Genomic DNA, 23986 nt, shown 5'->3' with positions numbered 1-23986 from the left:
TATTTAGATATAATGATTGGAGCTTGGTGTCCAGCTCCCCGTATTTAGATATAATGGGTGGAGCTTGATGTCCAGCTCCCTGTCTTTAGATATAATGGGTGGAGCTTGACGTCCAGCTCCCCGTATTTAGATATAATGGGTGGAGCTTGGTGTCCAGCTCCCCGTCTTTAGATATAATGGGTGGAGCTTGACGTCCAGCTCCCCGTCTTTAGATATAATGGGTGGAGTTTGACGTCCAGCTCCCCGTCTTTAGATATAATGGGTGGAGCTTGACGTCCAGCTCCCCGTCTTTAGATATAATGGGTGGAGCTTGACGTCCAGCTCTCCGTCTTTAGATATAATGGGTGGAGCTTGACGTCCAGCTCCCCGTCTTTAGATATAATGGGTTGAGCTTGACGTCCAGCTCCCCGTATTTAGATATAATGGGTGGAGCTTGATGTCCAGCTCCCTGTCTTTAGACATAATGAACTTTATCGGTGGATGGGTGGACTTTATCATCAAGTTCCCTGTATTTAGATATAATGAGTGGAGTTCGGTGTCCAGCTCCCCGTCTTTAGATATAATGGGTTGAGCTTGACGTCCAGCTCCCCATCTTTAGATATAATGGGTGGAACTTTATCGTCTAGCTCCCCGTATTTAGATATAATGGGTGGAGCTTGATGTCCAGCTCCCCATCTTTAGACAATAGGTGGAGCTTGATGTCCAGCTCCCTGTCTTTAGACATAATGGGTAGAATTTTATTGTCCAGCTCCCGTCTTTAGATATAATGGGTGGAGCTTGACGTCCAGCTCCCCGTATTAAGATATAATGGGTGGAGCTTGATGTCCAGCTCCCTGTCTTTAGCCATAATAGGTGGAACTTTATCATCAAGTTCCCTGTATTTAGATATAATGAGTGGAGTTCGGTGTCCAGCTCCGCGTCTTTAGACATAATGGGTGGAACTTTATCGTCCAGCTCCCGTCTTTAGATATAATGGGTGGAGCTTGACGTCCAACTCCCCGTCTGTCAAGCTCCTTGACGTCATTTGGTTCTGCAGTAAGCATCACGTGTTTAATTTACTGGACTATGCAAAAATAGACATAACTGCGGGGTTATGAAAATATTAACCATTTTTGTTGAATTTCTAGCAAAAACTGTGATATTGAATTAGTCATATAGGATTTTTTTTTCATACCACCCACCCTACACCTAAACAAAACTTGGTAGGAAAGATGAAAATAACCCAAAGAGCAAGATGAATGCATAACTATTCTGTTACTGAAATAAATGACTCACCTCATCCTGAGCCAGACCGGGCCGCAGCTGAACCTTTGTACTCTGTGAAAATCCAAAACTTGGGGTTGACAAACACACATTCACAGGATCCCACATCACATCCTGATTAAACAGTGGGTTTTTTTGTGTTTGCCCTCAGAGCACAGAGAGAGATGTGTTGTGATAATTATACTCATCAGGAGTAGTTTTGAGTTGATTAATTCTAATTAGGATACATAAAAAATTAGCTGCACACAAAGCTTGTGCAACTGATCAAATGAATTTCTCAAGTAATTTTCACCTATAATATATGACTTCACTGGCTGTGTTTCCATCAACCTATTTGTATGTGCATTTTAGGATACTGCATAAAAAAAACTCTGCTGGATGGAAATGCTAAGATGCGCATAGAGGCTGCATAAAAAAACGTATGCACTCAATTGAGCATAAACTATGACGGAAACACATTTACCGAATATATTGCATGATGCGCATCAAAAAAGTCATGTGATTGTGCAAGGGGATGGCATAACTGGACTAGCCAGCGGAGCATCTGAAATGCTGTTTGGTCATTCTGAAATGCTTGAGCAAAGTCTGTCGTCAAAGTGGTTCGGTATAATTCCCTCCTAGAACTGTCTTGCAAGATTGCTTTCCCAAACAGCAGGCATCCTCCTCCGAAAGCAAGATAACATAACCGCATTTATTGTGCTTTATCTACGCGCTCTGAGGCGCAAGTAATTTATTATTTATGAAATTATTATAAACAGTGGCTTCTTCCAGCAACTTCCATTTTTTTAGTTATATTTAGCCAGAGAAGGTCTTACTGATTTAGCGCCACTTTGTAAGGAAGTGACGATTTTGTTCTCTTCGGCTCAGTGGATGGAAATAGTGCTTTATTCGCAAATGTTTTATGCGATGTACAAATTTTAAAGTTAAATTCGCAACTTGGGATGCAAACATAGCTACTGACAGTTTGATTGTGTCCTATTTGGTTGTATCTGTGTACACTACCATTCAAAAGTTTGGGTTCTGTAAGAATGCGAGTCTCTTTTGCTCACAAAGGCTGCATTAATCTGATAAAAATGCAGTAAAAACAGTTATATATTTTGAAATATTAACATTTAAAACAACTTATTTTAATATTTCTGTAATTTATTCCTGTAATGGCAAAGCTGAATTTACAGCAGTCATTATTCCAGTCTTCAGTGTTCCTTTATAAAATTATTTTAATATTATATTTAAAAGGTGTAAGAACAGCGGAGAGTGTTTACCTGAGGGTTCTGTTTTGCTAGTTCTTCAATTTTATGCCACATTTCTTCCCGTTCCTTAAGTTTGTACTTCTCTCTAGGGAAGAACAGGAAAAAAACAACAGAGTTTAGGATATGTCAGAGAAAATAACTCGTATGGATATGTGGAAAGATATGGTTGCCACAAGCTTAGCTCAACAAAACCAACTTGTTTAGTAATTCTGCTTAGAGAACAAAGACAGTCACTGGGTCTCAAAATCTAGAGAACTGCCTACCTAGACATCATCTCTGGGCATGTTCGATGCCCAAAATGCTGTCTCTCTCTTTGTAGTTCACTAGGATTTGAGACAGTAAATGACAACTGCTGACAAGACCTTCTCAAACTATTTATGTCAGAACAATCCTTTACAATCTTCACACCTTTGCCTTCCTTTATATTCTCTCTTTCTTCCCTTCGTTCACTTACTTCTGCTTCTCAGCCTTGTACTGCTGAGTGCAGTCATCAAACAGCTTCTGGTTCATCTCCATAAAGAGCTTTAGAGCATTGTAGATAAGCCCATGGATTGTCCTGCAGGGGGAAACAGAGCAATATTACCCCAGACATTTAAACAGAACGTTTCTTTCTTCAGCTGTTCATTCATCATAAGAAAGCTTTTTTGAAGAAGATATGTCTTAATGGAAACAAAACAAAAAACAAACAGATTGTGACTGTACACAATCTGTCAAAGTGTGGCTATACTTGTTCCAGTGGCTCTTGGAGTTCTTGTAGAGAGCGGGAAACATGATGGGGAGGATCTTAGCGGCATTGTCGCTGATCAGGCTCATGATGTACTCGTTGTTCCAGTAATACAATGCTCTTTCAGCAACCTGGAACACGCATGACATTACAGAGATCAATGACTATCACACTCCACATGCATATGCTAGTACTCTCTTTTTATATTATTGCATATTGTCGCTGTCGGGTGGAAACCTCGTTTCTCCAAAAATGTTACTTCAAGAAATGGAAGAAACGCTGTATTTTCTAAATAATTAAATACCGCATTGTCAAAGTTGATATTGTGTCTTTATTATGGGGTCAGACACTTGCATGCAGTGCATCGCATTACGTTTTCATCAACTTACAGGTTATGAAGTTTACTGTAGTGATGTAGTCATTTGGCCAAAATCTCATGTTAAAGACGAAGTGCTATGCACAGGATATTTGAGAGAGTATTGGCTGTGACTTAATGACAAATGCTAGAATAAGACACTCTTCTTCGCTCCTCAAATACATACAATATTAGCCTTTATATATAGTGTTTCGTTAGTAACAAAAACGCTTTACTTATTCGAACAACCAGTTCTTTTTTTACCCTTGCATTGCCAACAGACAGAAACAGTACTGCATGCAGCACTGAGGTGGGGTGGCGTTAAGAGGTTTGACCGACAGTTTGAGGATCCAGCCACAAGCTCTTAATACTTTTCATTGGTTAAATATGTGCAAAAGGATGACCAATAGTAATGATTTATGAACAAAATTAATAAGACAAAATATGGAGACGATATGCAAAAGACGATGTAAATGATGCCCAGTGTTCAGTGATAGAACGAGATCAGTGCTGTCATACCTGGAAGTGTGGACTTGATACACACTTGGCCAGCTGTCTAAACAGAGGCTCCATGACTTTAACAAACTCTGAGGGCTCGATGACATCCAAGATTTCCTCCAGCTCATTCAGAAACATCACCTCCTTAGGACTGTGGGTCTTGGGCCAGAACTTCAGCAGGCCCATAATCACCTAAAGCAGAAGAGGAAGGCAAATAGCTGAAAAAGCCATCTTGGCACTATTTGTTATGCTCAAGTTCAACATGAATTAAGAATTCATACAGAAAAAAACTTGAAAGAAATGTTAATAATAGTGACAGGAAAGGGTGCAGTTGCCAAGGCTGTAAATCTTACAGGTTCAGTGAGGCTGCTGTCCTTTTCCAAAAACTGCACCACACAGTAGGCCAGCTGAAAGTACAGGAAATTATTTTTTTTTTCCAAAAAGAACACAATAGGATGACTAACATTGAGACACTGCTATTCCTCATTCTATTAATACAATGTGCAAAACATCATAACCTCTAATACTTAATCCATAAAGTATAGACTGGATACAGTGAGGCAGTGGTGGGCGATATGCTGGATAAAGCACTAAACCGGTAAATATGAATTCTTTCAAATGTGGTTATGCAAAATTTATGGGCGTTTGACCATTTTCAAATATCACTGTGAAGGAGAAAATGCAGGAGCTTGTTAGAAAAAAAAAAAGGTGCATCCTCGTGGTGTGGAACTGAACCAAAGCCCCCTTAGTTACTGTTGATAATGCTGTAAAGCTTTGAATAGGTTTGAAGGTCCAAACTGCAGTTTCAATGCAGCTTCAGAGGGCTCTATACGAGACTTTCAGTGGAGTGTACTCATTTTTGCATCGCCCTAATTTGAGTAAAGCTGAAAATTTTGTTCTCTATATTATTAACCTTACTTTCATGTAAACATTAAACATTATTAATCATTAAATTATTAATTATTAATCATTAAACAGATGTTATATTAAACTTGTCAACATTTTGCAAATTGTTTTGAGATATTGTTTAAAATGTTACTTTTCAAAGGGGGTCATTTTTGCTGAGCACTGTACGTGACTTTTCCAGCATGATTACGTAATGCATAGTGCATCGCAGAGCAGTGCAAGATGAGCATTTGTGGTTAAAAAGTATATACATTTTTATTTTAGTTTTTTAGAAAATGACCAGTCGTTTCACTAGATAATAGCGAAATATGGAGAAAAATCCTGTAATGTTTTCCTCAAAAACTTTAATTTCTTTTTGACTGAAGAAAGAAAGACATAAACATCTTGGATGAAATGGGGGTGAGCAAATTATCAGGAGATTTTAATTCTGAAGTGAACTAATCCTTTAAAGGGGACATCGGATGCCAATTTTCCACAAGTTAGTATGATTCATTAGGGTCTTCATGAAAAGACTATAACATACTTTGATAAAAAATTTCTTAATGGTTGTGTAAAAAACACTCTTTTTATCTTGTCAAAAACAGGTCTGTTCACAGCGAGCTGTTTTGGTGCATGTCCCTTTAAATGATAATGAGCTACTGTTCACCCCACTCCTATTTTCCATGGGTGGGCTGTACACACTATTTGGCAGTTATTGCATTGAACTCACCATTCTTATTTATGTAGTTATAAATGCTCAAAAACTATTAAAATACATTTGAAAATTACTTGTTAGTCATTAACTAACACCTTTATAAACCTTATTGTAGTATAACCATATTATATTTACATAAAATGTACACTGCGCGGTGTCGGACTGTCTGTTTACAGCTCACTCAGGGAGGGTCTATGCTAAAACGGCAGTATCCGTCAAGAGTCGTGGGAGGGGCCTGTGCAAATTTACGTCACTTTGCCAAGAATCTGTGAACGGCTTGATCTGACAAAATGCTTATGATTTGTGGGGATTAGAAAAAAAGCACTGGGTGTATTTTCATCATTATAAGGTGGTTGTGTACGCACACTGCCAACACACATTTATGTCCAAACACCATGTAAAAGTGAATTTTGCATCTCCCCTGATGTCCCCTTTAATAATACAGAAGCTTTTTTTGGTTCTGATTTTTTTTCTTATTGTTTCCCCCAAATGCAAGCAAATACAATTGGATTTTTAATTATTATTTGTTTTAAATCACACAAGCAAGAGTGCTGTTCAGCCACAGGTAATCAGCGTATTCAGTACTACAGCATAATTCAGTACTTCAGAAAAAAGATCTCCGTAAGCGTACCTGTGGGTGATAGACGCTGAGAGACTTGACTTTGTGTAAAGGCAGTAGCACTCTGATGAGGAACATTTTGTGCTCCTCTTTCAGTGGCAGGGCAAAGCCATTAATTATGCTGTGGGAAGAACATGAGATTGGTCATGTGACAGACAGATTCTTTCAGGTCAGCAAAGAGAGAAAGACCTCCTCTCAGATTTGTCATGGCAACACTGATAGTAGTCACACTCACCTTCCTAAGATTTCTAAGAGCTCTGCAATTCCATTGTGATGCTCCGTCTCGTATATAAACCTGCAGTGAGAGATCAAGGACATTGACTCAATGGGTGAATTCTGGAAGAGCTGTCCATCTCACCTTTTCTCACAAACGCAAAACTCGTTTGATTCAAAGACGCAGTTTCTGCATCTACTGTTACAAAGTTTATGAATGAGAACATTTTGATAAACGTATGCAGAGGTGGATTAGTTAGACGGACAGCTTGCCTGTAGAATATATTGTTGATCTGCCGACGGATGTATGCTCTCAGCCCCAGGAACTTTCCATAGATCCTGTGCAGGATAGTTTTTAGGAAGTCCCGCTCTCTGGGGTCTTCACTGTCAAAAAGCTCCAGAAGCTGAAAAGAAATAAGGTGAACTGAATCCATCAGCACAATCATTAGATGTGCTCTGAGAACCAATCCCAGTAGCTATGTTTACATGCCTCCAAATAATCAGATTGATAGCTCAACTGGACTGACAACACTTGTAAACACTCAGGTGGTGTAGACCTGAAATAATGTGATCAAAAGGAAAAATTTAAAACAACAAAACAACTGAAATGACTACTTTCGCAATCAGATTAACAGTGTTGTCATAATGCGTATGTTTACAAATGTTTTATGTCATACAAACTTGCGTATATTTATTTACATCTTGCATCTTACAAACTGGTCAGAAGATGAGACTAAACATTTACTAAATATTTGCTTGTGACGAATCTCAGCTTTCTTTTTAGGCCCTGTTTACACCTAAGATGCATTTTGGCCAATCGGATCACAAGTTGATTATGCTAAATACAGGTGTAAACGGGGTGTAAAGCATTTTGAGTTTGTCCACTTTCGACCAGATTGCTTTCGTAGTGTAGACGCTCATGTGGTCGAATGTGTTCGAACAGCCACTAAAGGCTGTCTACTCTCCGCCTACTGACTTAATGCGTAAACATTATGGGAAGCATGCTAGCTAGATGGGATTTAAACTTTATCAGCTAAAGTTTGGTTTGAAGGCGAAAAATGTCCCAAGCACAATGTTCTCTCACTATTCCTGATTTATAACGCACAATCACAGTGTTCGGACGGTCTTGTGGCTGTCAGAGCAGAAACTGCAATGTTTAGGGTTCACATAAACAGTTCTTTCAGGATCTGAAATCGGACTGGAGTTATTTGAAAAATAGTGCATGTAAACATTTCTAGTGAGTTGTACTCCACAGTGCACTCTTAAAACACTGCAAGGTCAATACAATTCTAGGCCCAGAATCATGTTCTCCAAATATCAGTATTAAATTTTAAAAAATAAATAAAAAATCTGTTGACCAAAGTGTGCAAAGTAGGGATGTCCTGAGCTGATCTCAAGCTGAAACTGTAAAAAACTTTTTACAGTTGATACAAGTATCAATCAGACTCAGAATCATTGAATACTCGGTATTCAATGACTCTGTTCGGAGGGATAAAAACTTGATTGGGACATTCCTAGCACAAAGAGATGTTGGCATGGTGATATACCCTTGCTTTAAACTTGACTTAGTATTCTACACAGGCAAGTGCTGATCACTTCACTGTAACATGCATATAAAACCTGTAACAGCAGCTAGCTTCAGTTTTCCTTACTGCCAATCACAACAGAGGGAGTATTTATCTTCCTCTGATTGTGTGCTGATGAGGACAAACCATGAAACCATGAAAGGACACTCACCGAAAGTACAAACTTTTGGTCGATGTATTTTTTGGCAACATTGGGCTGGAAGTCAGGTGACTCCAGGAATCTTAAGAAGAATTCATAAACCAGCTGAAGATGAGAGAAAGAGGGGGAGAGAATGAGAGATATAATAAAGATTAATACATGATGAATGTATCTGTCAGGTCCCTTTTGCCACCAAAACAATAAAATGTTGTCAGTTCTTGCACAAATGGACTTTTTAATAATTTGAGACAGACGCTGTGTTCCAAAACCTAGTGAGCAGCCTCGATGAAATCAAGCCGGCAGCGAACCTCAGAAGTGACTGGAATACAACACTCTACATAGACAGCAACTCTGTGACCCACACAAATAGTGCTCTGCACTTGATTTTGACATTAGCATAGTGCTAAAGATAACAAATTCAAACTTGAGAACCATATAAATGTGACCAGTCACGGAAAGTAGGGACACAAGTCGGTTTTGGGGCATTTTGAGTTATTCACAGATTCTGAAAGTGCAGTCTCCAAGCTTTCCAACGATGTGTGACACATGGAAATCTGATAATATTTGGAGAAGTTGTGGCCATTTGAAGGTAGGCAATCAAGAAAGCTCAAGAGGGAGAAAAACCCCTTTAAAGTTTGTGCAGTTCTCACCTGTTCTCACCTGCTGGGAGTGACAATAGGGCTCATTTACATCTCATTTAGATAAGCCATACCCCCTGTAAAGCTGCATGGACCGCATACTATTAATAATAAAGGTTAATGTGCATTGTAAATGTCAGTAATTTTTTTTTTTTTACTTTTATAAAAATGATTTAGAGGCTGAAATATGTGACTTTTTTGTCAAAACTCTATTTGAACTTGTGCATTGTAGATAACATGTAGACACTCCTTTAAAATCTGCCCATCATTTTTAATGTTATTATTTTAATGTTTATGTAAAGAAAAAGTACATATTGATGCTAATTTTATTTTTTATTTGCTGGTTTTCCACATAAAACTTGGTGAATTGACTTTTTGAACAGGATTCTGTGATAACCGTGATCATTTTGGTCACTAATCATGAAATGAAATGTTCTCACCTGAGAAGCCTGTTAAAGAAGAATAGGCAATCCAGGAAATAACTGGACTAACAGAGGCCAGAGATCGCTAACTATGGCTATTCAAAACACTTTTCAAGACAATAAATACACGATTGAGGCGATGAATGCATGTATTGACTGAATTTGCGTCTGAATAGCGCTGGCTCCGTGGGCGTGGCCGCATTAGCGGATAATGAGCTGAATCACGGACTTCTGACATGGCTCTCTTTTCATACAGATTACATAAACACAGAAGGTTTGTTTTCGATTTGACTTACACATTTTAAAACTTGACATTTCAACGTTTTTTCAGACATAAGTATAATTTTTTTATGATTAGTATTCACTAAGTTACAGTTCATTTTCTGAGAACTATCAGATTGGACTTCGTTCAGAGGGAGATGAGAGATCACGCATGTTAGTTTTCTTTATTTTTCAAAAAGCACAACATTTTGTTTTTACTCTGAGTGTACACAAATAAAAGAAGACATTCTATAGTTTCAATTGATATATATTACTTATGTCTCTATGACAAAATATGGAGTATTTTAAGTCTGTTTTGCTGCAATGTGAAAAAAAACCTGCAAAACGCGCCGGCGCGTTACCCGACTCCAGAGAGGTAATGTCTTATTATGCCGCTTTCATCGTCGCTCAGATCGTCTTCAGAATCAGTGAGCGCTTGTTCATAAGCATCCGGCTTGTCGAAGAAGTACTTCAAAACATTTTCGGTGTAACGGCCACGGTTCTTCATTGAATTTTTATATCAGCTAGAGCCGGCCAGAGCGCTGCATAATAAGTAGCCACGCTTCCCAGTATGGAAATACACACAGACAATGACACGCCCCTACTGCGTGCTAGAATCTCCGAAAAACAAGCCGATTTCGACCTCAAAATGTACGCTTTTAAATATACCAATACTGCTATCTCAAACACGGAAAGGCTTCTTCATGATCTCAACTAACAGATTCTGCAAAAAAACTAAAATCACCAATTTTGAAAAAAAATGCTTCTTTCTCATTTTGCTCGAGAGTTGTGCTGCCGACTTGTGTCCCTGGATTCCGTGACGGGTCACAAATGATAAAAATGAACACGCTAATATAAAATGAACACATTAATATAAAGTAAATTTTAATTTGACTGAACTACTTTTATCCACACTACTTTTGGACCAAATAATATTTTTTTTATTCCACATTCTCTTGCTTTGTGTATCTAGGTAGGATATGCATTGCACTGAGATCAAGGAAAAATAAGGACATGTGATGCTGCTTTTGAATTTGGCCAAAGTTCTGTACCCTCATGGCTTGCAAAGCACTTTTCAGGCCTTAAATTTGCACAGCATAACGCCAAAAGGCACATAAAAGTGCAACCACCAAGAACAACTACCATCATTTAACATACACTATAGGGCTGCATGATTAGTCGTATTTTGATGTTGATAACGATATCTGCCTCTCTTGATTAATTAAAAATAATCGTTGCGACATTGGCCCACTGGTTATTTGTCCTGAGAATATTTTAACAATTTGACAATTCCATTATCTTGCATTGGCAATAAGCCTCCACTATCTTTCCTGCTTGGGATTGCCAGATGTCAAGAGCATAAATCCCCCAAATTGAGCTTTTCTCTTAAAAGAATATGTGTGCTCTCCAAAGTTTTAATAATATTTATTAAGTATTATTAATATTCCCAACCTGGCAACCATGCGCAAATGCTCTTTCTGGACTGCAAAAGAGCGCTGAAAACACAGACAAACAATGGACATTTAGCGATGTCTATTGTAAAATTCAGCATCATACAGCCAGTCTGTGTTCCTTCATTTGCAGCTACTGTGTGTGTGTTGGGGGGGGGGGGGGGTGTCTTAGAAACTTATCTTTCTCTGGTTTATCTGGATATTAATCGTGATTATAGTTTTTGAGCAAAATAATTGTGATTATCAGTTTAACCATTATTGTGCAGCCCTAATACACTAAAGATTTTGATAAATATGACTGGGCTTTTAGAGCTGATATTACAAAATAAATGATGGGCTGGGTTGACAATTAGTTATATGATAATATAAAGCTCCACACACACCTGCAGGTGGGGCCAAGCGGCCTCCAGAGTGGGTTCATCCTCTTCAGGGTCAAATTCTGCTCCCGTGGGATTGGAAGAGGGTGGCAGAGTCCTGAACAAGTTTACAGAAAACTGAAAAGAAACACACATTATCTGTCATTACATGAACAGAGAAACTGCCTATTCTAAGAATATGCTAAAAGTACTATAATAAACCAATAAAATATGTGCCTATTCAGTATATCTCAAAGGAACAGGCATTAAAGACATTTTTAGTTACAGGTAAACAATTTACAGGTAAAATAATTGGGTTGTCACAATACATTTTTTGTAAAAGTATCACAATAACGAGTAGCATTAGTACCAAGCAAGCAGTAGTATTATTGTGTGGATGCATCGTTAACATCTTTTCTTTTGTATTACTTATATACAGTTTACAAAAAAATATTATTATTGCTACACTGGAATTTTGTTATCCAAATTATAATATTTTTGAATGTATGTTTTAATTTCTTCACATAGAAAACTGACTTGTAAAGCCAAAATTTACATTTTGAAGTTTAATTTATAATTGTTTTCAACAAGCATTTTAAATGTTTCCAAACCTCTCTAAAGTCCACCAAACTCACTATCGGAAGCACTCGTGTTGTTGATTTTGCTGTTATGTTCCACATGCACCATTTTTAATTGTTGGCTCATGTAGAGATGTGTCAGATGGACTTTTTTGATTGTCAAATGTCTGTTTTCGCTTTATAGGACACTGTATAATGAAAAATTGAATTCGTGTGTTGTGTTTCATTTTTACGCGCTCTGTCTTGCATTCTATGTGAACGTCACCAGAAATAAAACATGCCAATGCTGAGTCTGAGCCACAAGCTCAAAATAAATAGTTACTTTTACTTATGCTAATTAATAATCAGAATTAATGAAAGCCTGTATCTGCCACTGAAAATAAAAAAGGTAATTGCAACTTCTCACAATTCTTAATTTTTTTCCCCTCGCAATTGCGAGTTTCCAACTCCACTGACTTTATAACTTGCGATCGCGAGTTTATGTCTCGCAATTGTGAGAAAAAAGGTCAGAATTGTGAGATAAAAATTTGCAATTATCTTTTAAATTGTTTTATTCTGTGGCAGAAACAAGCTTCCATAAAGAATAATACATTTCTCCACGAAATGATACATAGATCATTAGTTTAGCCAAACAATTGGCAAGTAATTTGGTGCATTTTACAGTGGCTTTGAACATTACCTGTCCAATCAGAGTTTAGAGTCAGAAGCAGAGTCAGAACTATCCATCAATTTAATAACTACCCATAATGTCTGCACTAAAATTCAGCTTTAAAAACCTACTGAATGTGTCTTCCTTCTTTAGCTCTCATTATGAATCCAAGGCATTAAATATGTAAGACCTTAAATATCAACTTCCTCTTAAATGACAAGTGGTAAGATACTGTTTAATACTCATGTCCCAAAATGGCTGAGAAGAAGGACAGGAGAGTTACTACTGCAGAGGGGCGGCACAGCTTTCTCTGTCAAGATGACGCAATGTTTCGACCACAGCCTCAGACTAGAGTCGACTCAGACCTCCAGACAGGAGAGGGAGGGGCGAGACATTCTCACTGACACCTCACACTGAGACGGGAGAGTGGGACATGAGAGTCTAATGAGTAAATGAGAGGATAGGGAACGTGAAGGGACAATGTGCATCTGAAAGCTAAGAGGCTTGAGATTTATGATTGCGATTTTCTTACAATTCAGTTGCAAGAAATAGGGTTGCTAATATATTAAATGTTCTCAGTATATACACCAGATAATTTTATTATATCACAGTGTATTACAGTGACTTCAATGCACTTTTATTTGGCATTAAAAGGATAGTTCACCCAAAAATGAAAATTATCCCATGATTTACTTACCCTCAAGCCATCCTAGGTGTATATGACTAAATTCTTTCAGACAAACACAATCGGAGATATATTTAAAAATATTCTTAAATATAATAATAATAATAATAATAATAATAATAAAAATAAATAAATAAATAAATAAATAAAAATCAATTTTCTTTTATTTCAGAGCAAATACATAAATATTTGTATATTAAATTGCTGGAAAATATAATTTTGTATTGCTGAGCCCTATTTAGGACACAGCAGATCTCTTCTCCGAATTATGAATGTCTGAAAGGAAACGCAGGTGTCTGGGCCTTGATTTATGGCAGCTAATTACCCATAATTCCCTGGTGTACATTTACACTTGAGCAGATTTTATCCTGGGCCTGGCTAGTAATCGCCTCTGCATTGTTCAGGCAAAGCCACTTCTGTCAACTGGTCACATGATAGGCAGAGGTGTGTACTTTCAACATGTTTGTCCTATTATCTTCTGACCAGATGAGAATCAGCTAACCAACATATATGTGAGGTTAGAAGGAAAGAAATACTAAGAAAAAGGTAGTGGAAGTGTGTTTGACATGCATGTGTATAAAAAACGTCAAGCAACTGGTGATACAAAATTGCTTGTGTTGACACTCAGGTGTCAAATGAAGATTTATAAAATTGTTTTTTAGATTATAGGTTGCCTCGTAGATTTAATATACAATATCTCCAAATCCTCCATGCCACTTGTCACTCTGAATGAGTTCTTGTGACTCATGTGAAAGGTGAGTCACACGATACAGTGCAGATGAGGCATCACCTTAGTGTGTTTGCAATTCTGAGGGATCTCAGAATGGTAGGAGAGGATTAATGTTGCCATGGAAACTGAATTAGAGGGGCAATTTTCTATTTTAAAAATGATTATTACATTTGAGAAAACTGCCAAGTGATTTTTGAAATGCAGTACTTTATTTGGCTTTAGTTTTGGCCACTCAAGAGAGGTAAGGTGGTGTGAACTAAGCCTCACATTAGTTGTGTCCCAAATGACACACTATACACTATGCACTTATACACTATGTACTTGTGCACTACGCACTCATCCATGTAGCGCGTGAATTGTATAAGATTATTCTGTCATTTAACAACGGAGTCCGATCCTCCCTTCCCCTCCACTATATAATTAAAGCTGCGACAGTTGAGTGCACGAAGTGTCCAACATTCCACACTTCGTTTTTTCCATTAATTTAGTGCATCATCCGGGTATTTAAAGTGTACTTTTGCTTTTTGGAACTTTCAGCGTGAATGCACTACTCGTACTATTTATACTTAAAAACGTCATAGAATAGTGCATAAGTACGCGAATTGGGACGCACCTACTGTTTATATGCACAGGAACCATGCATAAAAGGTAATGGGGATATAGCTGTGCGATTAATCACATTTTAGTTTCCATTTTGACTTCCAACAATTATGAAAAGACAACAGTTGAGAACAATTGTGGCGCATTCCATTCCTTTAGAGTGGTGACCGCTCTCAATGTTTAGATGGTGCCTGGTAGGCTCAATGTTTATACTTTTGGGGGAGATACCCATGAATGGCAAACTAATAGTCAAAGAACAATAAACTGGGTTAAGAAAATGTATTTAATTTTTAGCAAAAAAAAAAAAAAAATCATACATGCTTCACCTTTAAAAGGCAAATCAGTCAAATCATACTTGGCTGTTGTAAAATGCAGTCTACTGCAGGAAGTGCTTGATATCAAACATTTTTAAAATCATATTAAGCTGTGAAAAAGAACTCATGGTGTTCCTCAAATGGCTTTCTGTCAACACGGACAAGCAAATTATACTTTGGGTTTCGGGTGTGAGCCTTAATGTGTCAAAATGCCAGGCTTGGCAAGTATTCATGTAAACACAGTTGGTTATGTCTTAAATGAACGTAAAAAGTTGTAAGAATCAGATGTGTGTCAGTATATTAGATCCATGGATTCAGTCTTAAAGTGACGGCACCCTATTAAACCTGCTGCTGTGTCATTAATGTTAATCAAACAACAAAAGACAAAGAGGACAAACACTCAATGCTCTTGACTGAATAACTTTTGTAGGTTTAATAAGAATTTAACTAAGTTTAATTAATACAGTGAAGACTACACAGTGTTTTATTTTTACATTTGATTACTATATTCAGTTTTTGTAGTTGGCTATTACCTGAATATTATACTTTTAGACTTGCATGAAAAACAAGCATTTTTTTTGTATGATTTTTCTATTGTATTTGTCCTATTGTTTGCAATTTAGCTTCTTTTGTTTTTATTGTATTACTTACTGTTTACTTTTGACTTCATTATTTACATACATTACTTAGCCTAGTATTAGTTCATATCAAGAATTGTGACATTTTACTGTTATCTAAAAGGTTGATATCACAGCAACCGTATTTCCAGCAAAATATACTTGATATATAGCTATAGTGAAGAAAATAAATGCTTAAACGATTTTGGTAATACTGCTCACCCCAATCGTCTTAATTAATCGTGATTACAATATTGACTAAAAGTAACAGTGACAGATTTTTTTTTAATATGATTTTTGCCAAAATCAAGGATAATCGCATCACCCAAATGGGATTCATTGATGTATGTCTGCTTAGGGGATATTTGCACCCTCTCACCATGATGACAGCTTCAGGGTAGATGGACTCTGTGACCACGTCGCGGTTGTGTGTGATGTACTCCACCATTTCATTAAGGCCGGCTCTCTTCACCTCCTTGTACTTGAGATCACTTAGTGGATCAGTCACGAAGTCAAAAAGCACACAGCACTGCCGCAGTTTCTGGACAAACAGTTCTTCTCGATCAATGGGTGGGGCATCTAGAATAGAAGACACAATAAACAAAACAGCATGAGTGACACCTGTCAGGCAGGAGATAGGCAGCAGGCAAAATAGTCAATCAAACCAACCGGCAAACCTCCCAGGGAAGATTTCTAATACCTCTTACTGTGCTGTTTCACACCAACGCACCATTTAAACAGAGTTCCTATTTAGGAGGCTCTCTGGTCCACCAGAGTCTCATTTACACCCTCCTCTCACCTTGACCATGAACCTCATGTCTGTCTGTGTGTTGTGAACTGTGTGTCCCTGCATGAGCTTGTAGAAAATAGCACAGTTCTGCCAAAACAGCACACTGCTGCAATTATAAGACCATAATGGCTGAACTGGAATCAGATGACCAAGTACTAGGGATGGGCAATATAACATTTTATAAAATATTTTAAAATGTAATTTATTTCTGCAACGGCAAAACTGAATTTTCAGCATCATTACTCCAGTCTCATGATCCTTCAGAAATCATTCTAATATGCTGATTTGGTTCCTTAAGAAACATTTCTTATTATTATCAAAGTTGAAGACAATTGTTCTGCTTAATATTATTGTGTATTTTTCAAGATTTCTTTACTACCACTTTTGGTAAATTATTAACCCCCTGGAGTCTGAGGCTGATTTGGGGCTTGGAGAAGTTTTGACATGCCCTGACATTTGTGCTTTTTTCAGTTGTTCATAAACATATAAATGACAAAAGTGTCATTACACTGTATTCAGCACAAACTAGACTACAATAATATGTGAGGAACATGTATGTACATGTTTGTATTTTTGAAGGAATAATGTTTATGCGTGGTTATTGAAAAAACAAAAAAACTTAAGGTCACTGAAATAAGGCCAAAAATATTAAATCTGTGTTCACAAGACTTCTGGGTATTGGAGGTTGTAGACTAGAGTTTTTGCTTCAAAATTATGTAAAAATTATGCTTCCTACTCCTTCATATAAAACAATATATTGATTTAGTTTTTGTAAGACACTTTTTGTCAAGAAACACGGTATGCGTGGAGGCATGAATCATCATGAATAATGGGTCATTTACATCTGAGAGGACAAAAGAATCACATAATAATGACCTGAAATGACTTGCATATTAATGAGGCCTTTCAGTCAGGTAGGCTGTGAAAAAAACCCTCTGTAATAATGTCTCAGCTCATCATAAACAGCAATACTGTGAAATATTATTACAATTTAAAATAATGGTATTCTATTATATTCTTTAAAATATAATGTATTTCTGTGATGCAAAGTGTCTGAACAATTATGTTACCTCTATGGCATTTCATATAGCCTTTTAGCTTAAAAGCATGCACATTTGGAGAAATATTGATGGATTCTTATATATTTATGTCAATTTTCTATACTGAGAAGTAATATTTATTGTCATCACTATGAAAGCTGGATACTGTGTTTTCAATTCATACTTGCAGCCGGAGGGCGCTCTGTACACCTTTAGGCCACAAATTCATATAAAGAAGAAAAGGAACTAGGAACTAACGGCATGTCTTCTAGAGATCGCTAACCATGGCTTTAACATCCAAATAAACACTTTTCAAGACAATAAATACACGATTGAGACGATGAATGCATGTATTGCCTCAGAATTTGCGTCTGAATAGCGCTGGCTCCGTGGGCGTGGCCGCATTAGCGGGTAATGAGCTGAATCAGACTTCTGACATGGCTCTCTTTTCATGCAGATTACATAAACACAGAATGTTTGTTTTCGATTTGACTTGCACGATTTAAAACCTGACATTTCAACGTTTCTTTAGAAGTAGGTGTCATTTTTTTGTCATTAGTATTCATAAGTTACAGTTCATTTTCTGAGAACTATCAGATTGGACTTCACGCATCAGAGGAGAGATCACGCATCATGTTAGTTTTCACAATTTGAGTGTACACAAATAAAAGAAGACATTCTATAGTTTCAATTGATATATTACTTATGTCTCTATGACAAGAAATGACGGAGTATTTTAAAGGTCCCGTTTTTCGTGGTTTTTTGAAGCTTTGATTGTGTTTATAGTGTGCAATATAACATGTGTTCATGTTTCGCGTGTAAAAAAAACATAGTATTTTTCACATAATTTACTTATCTGTATACCGCTGTTTCCACGGTCATAAAAACGGGCTGATGACTTCCTTGTTCTATGAAGTCCCTCCTTCAGAAATACGTAACGAGTTCTGATTGTGCCAGCGGTTCCTGTGTTGTGATTCGACAGCAGTTTAGCGCAACGTGCCCGGAAAGGTCACGCCTCTTACCATAACGTGGAGATGCACGCGCTCAGTGTTATTGTAAACCATAGTTGTAAAAAATGTCTTTAATTTTACCCTATCAATTTGAGCCGGAATCAGACCCGGTGATTGGACTGCGGGATGAAAATAACAGCGTTTCGACGACATGGCGACAAACACACTCTACAAACGCAACTCTTGTGTATTCCTGTGGGTGGAGGTTAGTCAAAAAACTGTTTTAGTGACGTCATTAAAGGAGGAAGTAGAGGGATGTAGTCCAAACTGGCCGTTCGATGTAGGCGACTTCTGTTAAATAAAATATCTCGCTTGGCATTGAACTTTGAGCTTTAAAATTTTACAGATTTTATTTATACTCTAACAACAACATTACACACTAACTAAAGTTTGAAACATGGGATCACGAAGAACGGGACCTTTAAGTCTGTTTTGCTGCAATGTGAAAAAAATCCTGCAAAACGCGCCGGCGCGTTTTCGGACCTCAGGGAGTTAAAACTGCAATTTATACAATTACAAATAAAACTTCAGTGATTAATTAGCATCATAAAGTCCCCATGTGGCATTTTTCCACATATTAAAATGTTTTAGAAAAAATATATTCAAGTTTTTTGGAAATATTTAAGTATATTTTATTACTATGTATTGTTATTTTGGTAAATATTAGGTCAATGAGAAGTGGCTTAGTCAACCAAAATTTTATTAGTCGCAAGAAAAAAAAGGAAGTGGCGAAGTCACAGATTGTGACAGACAGATCATTAACAGCTGGTCTAAGTGGTAAATACAGTACGTCGGGCAGGACATCCAAACGCTCATTCATCGACCTCAAATATGGCTTATCATATGAAACATATGTAAGCAGTAGCAACTTTACATGGCCACTCACTTTAACATTAACATAGATAAATGTGGGCTATTCAAGTGTTTGTGCGGAGTGTGAAAGCTGAATAGTAGCGCACTTACTGCATGACAGCTAACATGGAGGCGCCGGTGCGATCACTTGCACTTAAAATACTCCATTTTTGGTCATACAGATAAGAGTAATACATCTTTTGAATCTGTGAAAAGTCTACTTTTATTTGTGTACACTCACAATAACAACAAAATGTTGTGCACTTGCAAAATAATGAAAGCAAACGGGGTGCACTTTCTGCCATCTCTCACCAAAAAAAAAAAAAAAAAAACTAGATGTAAACTTGCCTCACAGACATGAACAATATATCTATAGAAAGCGAAATGTCTACTTTTAATGAACCAATTGAAATGGAAAACAAATATTCTCAGGTTATGTAATCCATATGAAACGTGCATATAGGCACGTCCACTACTGCAGAGATGAGTCAACATCGTCAACTTCATCACTGCAGCCAAAAAATACAGAAAACTTTATCAAATAATTATTAAAATGTCAAAGCAATCTCCTTGCTGTTTTTCCCCGACGCATTCATAATCATTACTTCTGCCAGTGCGCTATGGCAAGCTTTATGTGTGCGTTTGAATTGGCTATGTAGGCAATAAAGGCTTTTTATTTTGATTTATATGGTTTATTAATAAACGTGCGATTAGTTGACTATTCGCTTAAAATGAACAACTACTAGTCGACCAGAAAAATCTTTAGTCAAGGACAGCCCTAGAACATATAAATTAAAATTTAAATATTATATATCATGAAAGTTAAATATTCTTGTGTTTATTTAATGAACACAAGAATATTTAACTATTTTTATTTTACTTCTTGCTTTAAATATTTTCATTTTACTTCTTGCTTTAAATATTCGCAACAAATGGCTATTGTGGGTTTATTCTCCCATCAAGCTATTTCAGACCAAATATACAAATTGAAATATATTGATATAGGAGAATGTAAAATTGAAGATATAATTGTACTACACGTATGTTTCACTATTACCACAAAGAAAAAAAAACAAAAAACAAATATTCAGTCAGCAAATGTTATGTAACTTGAACATGCATCAGGCTAACTCAAGTTGCAGTGATTCTGAAATTTTTAAAATCAGTTAAAGAGCTGCAATTTGTCATTTAAAAATCACACAGAAAAGGTATTAGATCTGACGGTGTTTTGTGTTAAACAGACCCTGTCCATCGAGATGGACGGCGCAGGGTAACGAGGAGGGGATGGGGGATTGATCTACTTTTGAGCAGTGTGGGGGACAGAATAAAAACGCAGAACTAAAATCTGGGGCACAGATGACAGCTTCAATGAATCTATATTAAACGGGATCCACAGAGAGCTGCACTGCAGCAGCTCAATCAGAACATTCCAACTTCCCGTTTCACATGTCACCAAACACAAATGGTACAATGCCTGAAATGTAATTGCAGAAGAACAAACAGCTCAAACAAACAGCTTTTATTGTGAGATTTTCATTCATTATTTTTTCATTAATCAATCTCTTTGAGAGGTGGGTCTTGGTGTCGTACATCATGATTGTGCGCAAGTACGAAATATATGTGCCATATCTTTAACCCTGCTGATACAAGTGAATTCTTTCAACAGTGCTTTATGCTGGTGGAGGATAGCAGGATTTCCAGAATAGCTGCAGGCCATGAACCTCAACATCCTGTACCAGCCCAGCAGTCTGAAGTAGGAGTGTGTGATTCGGAGATCTTATGCAATGCCAGAGGAGAAGGTCTGGGAGTGATGAGAGGAGGAGGACGTAATGAAGGAAGAGGATGGCCTGCTGCCAGCAGGTTTTCTGCTGATGAATGCACAGGATGGCTTTCATATTGATCTAATCAAATCAAATATGCACTAGTATATACATATAAAAGCATGAAACAAAATAATCAGAGTCAGAAGTCAATGATAAATGGTGGGGGTGCACCCATTAGGAAATTTGAGACAGATACGGATGGCTAATAATTTATTTTACCACTTTTATGTATTGGGGTGACAATATACCGGATGAAACAACAGATGTGGGCGATAAAAATGATTTCAACAACAGTGGTATAAATTTGTTAACCGTTCCAAATTAATTCAAATGTGTAATGCATTAGATATTAAGTCAAAAGGACTTTTGTTTATTTTATTACTTAAAAATGTGTACATTGGTCATATATATATATATATATATATATATATATATATATATATATATATATATATATATATATATATATATATATATATATATATATATATATACACACACACAGGGCTTGACATTAACTTTTTTGCTCACCAGCCACTGTGGCTAGTGGTTTTCCAAAGTTACTAGCCACTCAGCATTTTCACTGGCCACAATTTTGATGTTGGTAAATTCTATGATTAAAGTTGACTTTGTTATGCTTAAACTTTATTTTGAGTCATTTTACTTGATTCAATAGATTTAAAACCCTTTCAAACTTTTAAATGCAGACTGACCACCCAAATCAACATTGTACAGTATATCAGCTGGTACAGGTGGGCAAGAGGTGGACAATATAAGCATGGGCTAATATGAGAAATTGTATAAGTTATTTGTGTTAAGCTATATAAAAGAACAAAGAAGCAAATTACAAAAACAATAGTAAATTAAAATTATATTTTTTTTCAGATACAGTAGGTTTATTTAACACATAGCCTACATTTATTTAACATCTTTTGTTGTTTGATTAACATTAATGACAGACAGGTAGGCCTATTTAATTGGGCTGTTGAATGCATGGTCGTAATATACTGACGCATATTCAGTTATTACCCACCTGTTTACGTCCACTTAAGCCATAACCGACTGTATTCACGCAAGATACTCCACACGATGGACATCTAGACATCTGTGTGCACGTGTATTTGACTACTCAGGCGCGAGGAGAACTGATCGCTTGCGCGACAGAGCGCTTCTGTTGTGTGTCATTCAGCGCAATTCTGCCTATCCCTCCTTCACTAACTGCACGTAAATAACGAATTGTATGATTGGATTGTAATTTTGTGCTATGACGATCTTTGACGATCATTTGGCTGTAAACTGAAATTATATTCAACCCGCCAAAGTAGCTAGTTGGAGAAGCTGTCTTCCCCGCCACAGCTGAAATCTACCCGCATTTGGCGGGTTGGCGGGTGTTAATGTCAAGCCCTGTATATATATATATATATATATATATATATATATATATATATATATATATATATATATATATATATATATATATATATATATATATATACACACACACACACACACACACACACACACACACACACACACACACACACACACACAGTGCTCAGCGTAATTGAGTACACCCCCTTTGAAAAGTAACTTTTTAAACAATATCTCAATGAACAACACCAATTTCCAAAATGTTGAGAACACTAAGTTTTATGTAACATCTGTTCAACTTATAACATGAAAGTAATGTTAATAATATAACTTAGATTACAAATTTTTCAGTTTCACTTAAATTAGGGTGATTGGACTCATTAGGACCTAAGATGACTCTCTTCAGGGTTGTGTTTAGATTAAGTAATGTAAATCACTAATAATTAGGCATCTGCAAGGAGACATCTCAGCGCCATTACACTAATTGCAAGATAAACTGTTATTACTATTATCACAGGGGGAACATATCTCTGGTGAGTGTTTGAATTGGATTTGTCACAGACTAGCGCTGTGACGAGTTACTGAGAGTGTGCATGTGCAGACAAACCATTTGCAGACTCCAGCACTCATGTTAAGTCAAGTATACTCAGATCTGTATCATCATTTCTTTTGTCAAACATTTTAGCGTATACACAGTATGTATAAATGTGTATTTCAGTATGTCCCTTCTGAATTGTAAAATTTCATTTACACTCCCTCAGATATGAGGTCATTATATCCCCTTATTTTATTTCTATTGGCCAGTCAGAACACATATATTAAAGTAAGGCTCTTATGCAATATCTTTACACTAAATCTAGCAACAATTTGCACCCCTACGCTTATGCTAAAAAACAAAAAGAGGGTATGTATCAATGTTTACTTCTATCTGCCCTGAATTAGGCCACAGGTTTAATACAAATATTGTTATTTGTCGATAACGACAGTTAGGCAACCAATTATAAAGGCTGAATGGATGGTACAAAACAGAGCAAGAAAACATTAGAACAGCATAAAAAGGACTGCGACAAATTGGGCTGGGCGATATCTCCAAATGAAATCATAGCCTATATCAGTATTTTTTGGCTGAATGGCGATATAAAGTATATTTTGCTGCATTTTATACTTTTTCTATTTGGATTAAAAAAAAAAAAATCCTGCCCAATGTCCTACAAAAATGTTCATATTTAAGAATATGAAAACAAATATAGCAAATGTAACCATCTAGGCTATGCTATATGTGCAAAAAAGGGTTTAAAAAAAAAAAAAAAACACATTGTCCAATCCCAGGGTTTTTCCTACATTTTCTTACCCCATTTAGCAAGAGTGGCTAGCAAGATTTAGCATAAATAATCCACAGTATTTTCAGGTTATTTATATGACAATGTGTAGTAAATTTACTTTAGGCCTAAAATCAGTAAGTTTAGACTGGAGTGATGTGAAACCAGAACAAAGCAAGTTGTTGTTAGCTAGGTGCATTCAATTAAGGTAGAAAATTAGACTAATAGTTAAA

At 36.7% G+C, this 23986-nt stretch overlaps 1 protein-coding gene across 4 annotated transcripts in view; it reads right to left on the bottom strand.

Moving 5' to 3' along the window:
• LOC125277200 (serine/threonine-protein phosphatase 2A 56 kDa regulatory subunit delta isoform) overlaps positions 1 to 23986 on the bottom strand; it is a 69825-nt gene that overhangs the window by 4248 nt on the left and 41591 nt on the right. For 2 of the 4 annotated variants that reach the window (XM_048205534.1, XM_048205536.1), the window contains 13 exons: positions 15928 to 16127; positions 11403 to 11513; positions 8260 to 8352; positions 6796 to 6926; positions 6545 to 6604; positions 6322 to 6430; positions 4444 to 4497; positions 4112 to 4282; positions 3241 to 3368; positions 2968 to 3069; positions 2777 to 2836; positions 2526 to 2598; positions 1276 to 1317 (listed from right to left, as the gene is read on the bottom strand). In XM_048205534.1, the coding sequence (XP_048061491.1) occupies positions 1276 to 1317; positions 2526 to 2598; positions 2777 to 2836; positions 2968 to 3069; positions 3241 to 3368; positions 4112 to 4282; positions 4444 to 4497; positions 6322 to 6430; positions 6545 to 6604; positions 6796 to 6926; positions 8260 to 8352; positions 11403 to 11513; positions 15928 to 16127 (1334 nt within the window). The remainder of the gene's footprint in view (positions 1 to 1275; positions 1318 to 2525; positions 2599 to 2776; positions 2837 to 2967; positions 3070 to 3240; positions 3369 to 4111; positions 4283 to 4443; positions 4498 to 6321; positions 6431 to 6544; positions 6605 to 6795; positions 6927 to 8259; positions 8353 to 11402; positions 11514 to 15927; positions 16128 to 23986) is intronic. The other 2 variants (XM_048205535.1, XM_048205537.1) reach the window with 1 other exon arrangement.

Source organism: Megalobrama amblycephala, linkage group LG10 (genome assembly GCF_018812025.1).
Source record: "Megalobrama amblycephala isolate DHTTF-2021 linkage group LG10, ASM1881202v1, whole genome shotgun sequence".
NCBI classification, from domain to species: Eukaryota; Metazoa; Chordata; class Actinopteri; order Cypriniformes; family Xenocyprididae; genus Megalobrama; species Megalobrama amblycephala.
This window is presented reverse-complemented; position numbering and strand designations above follow the sequence as displayed.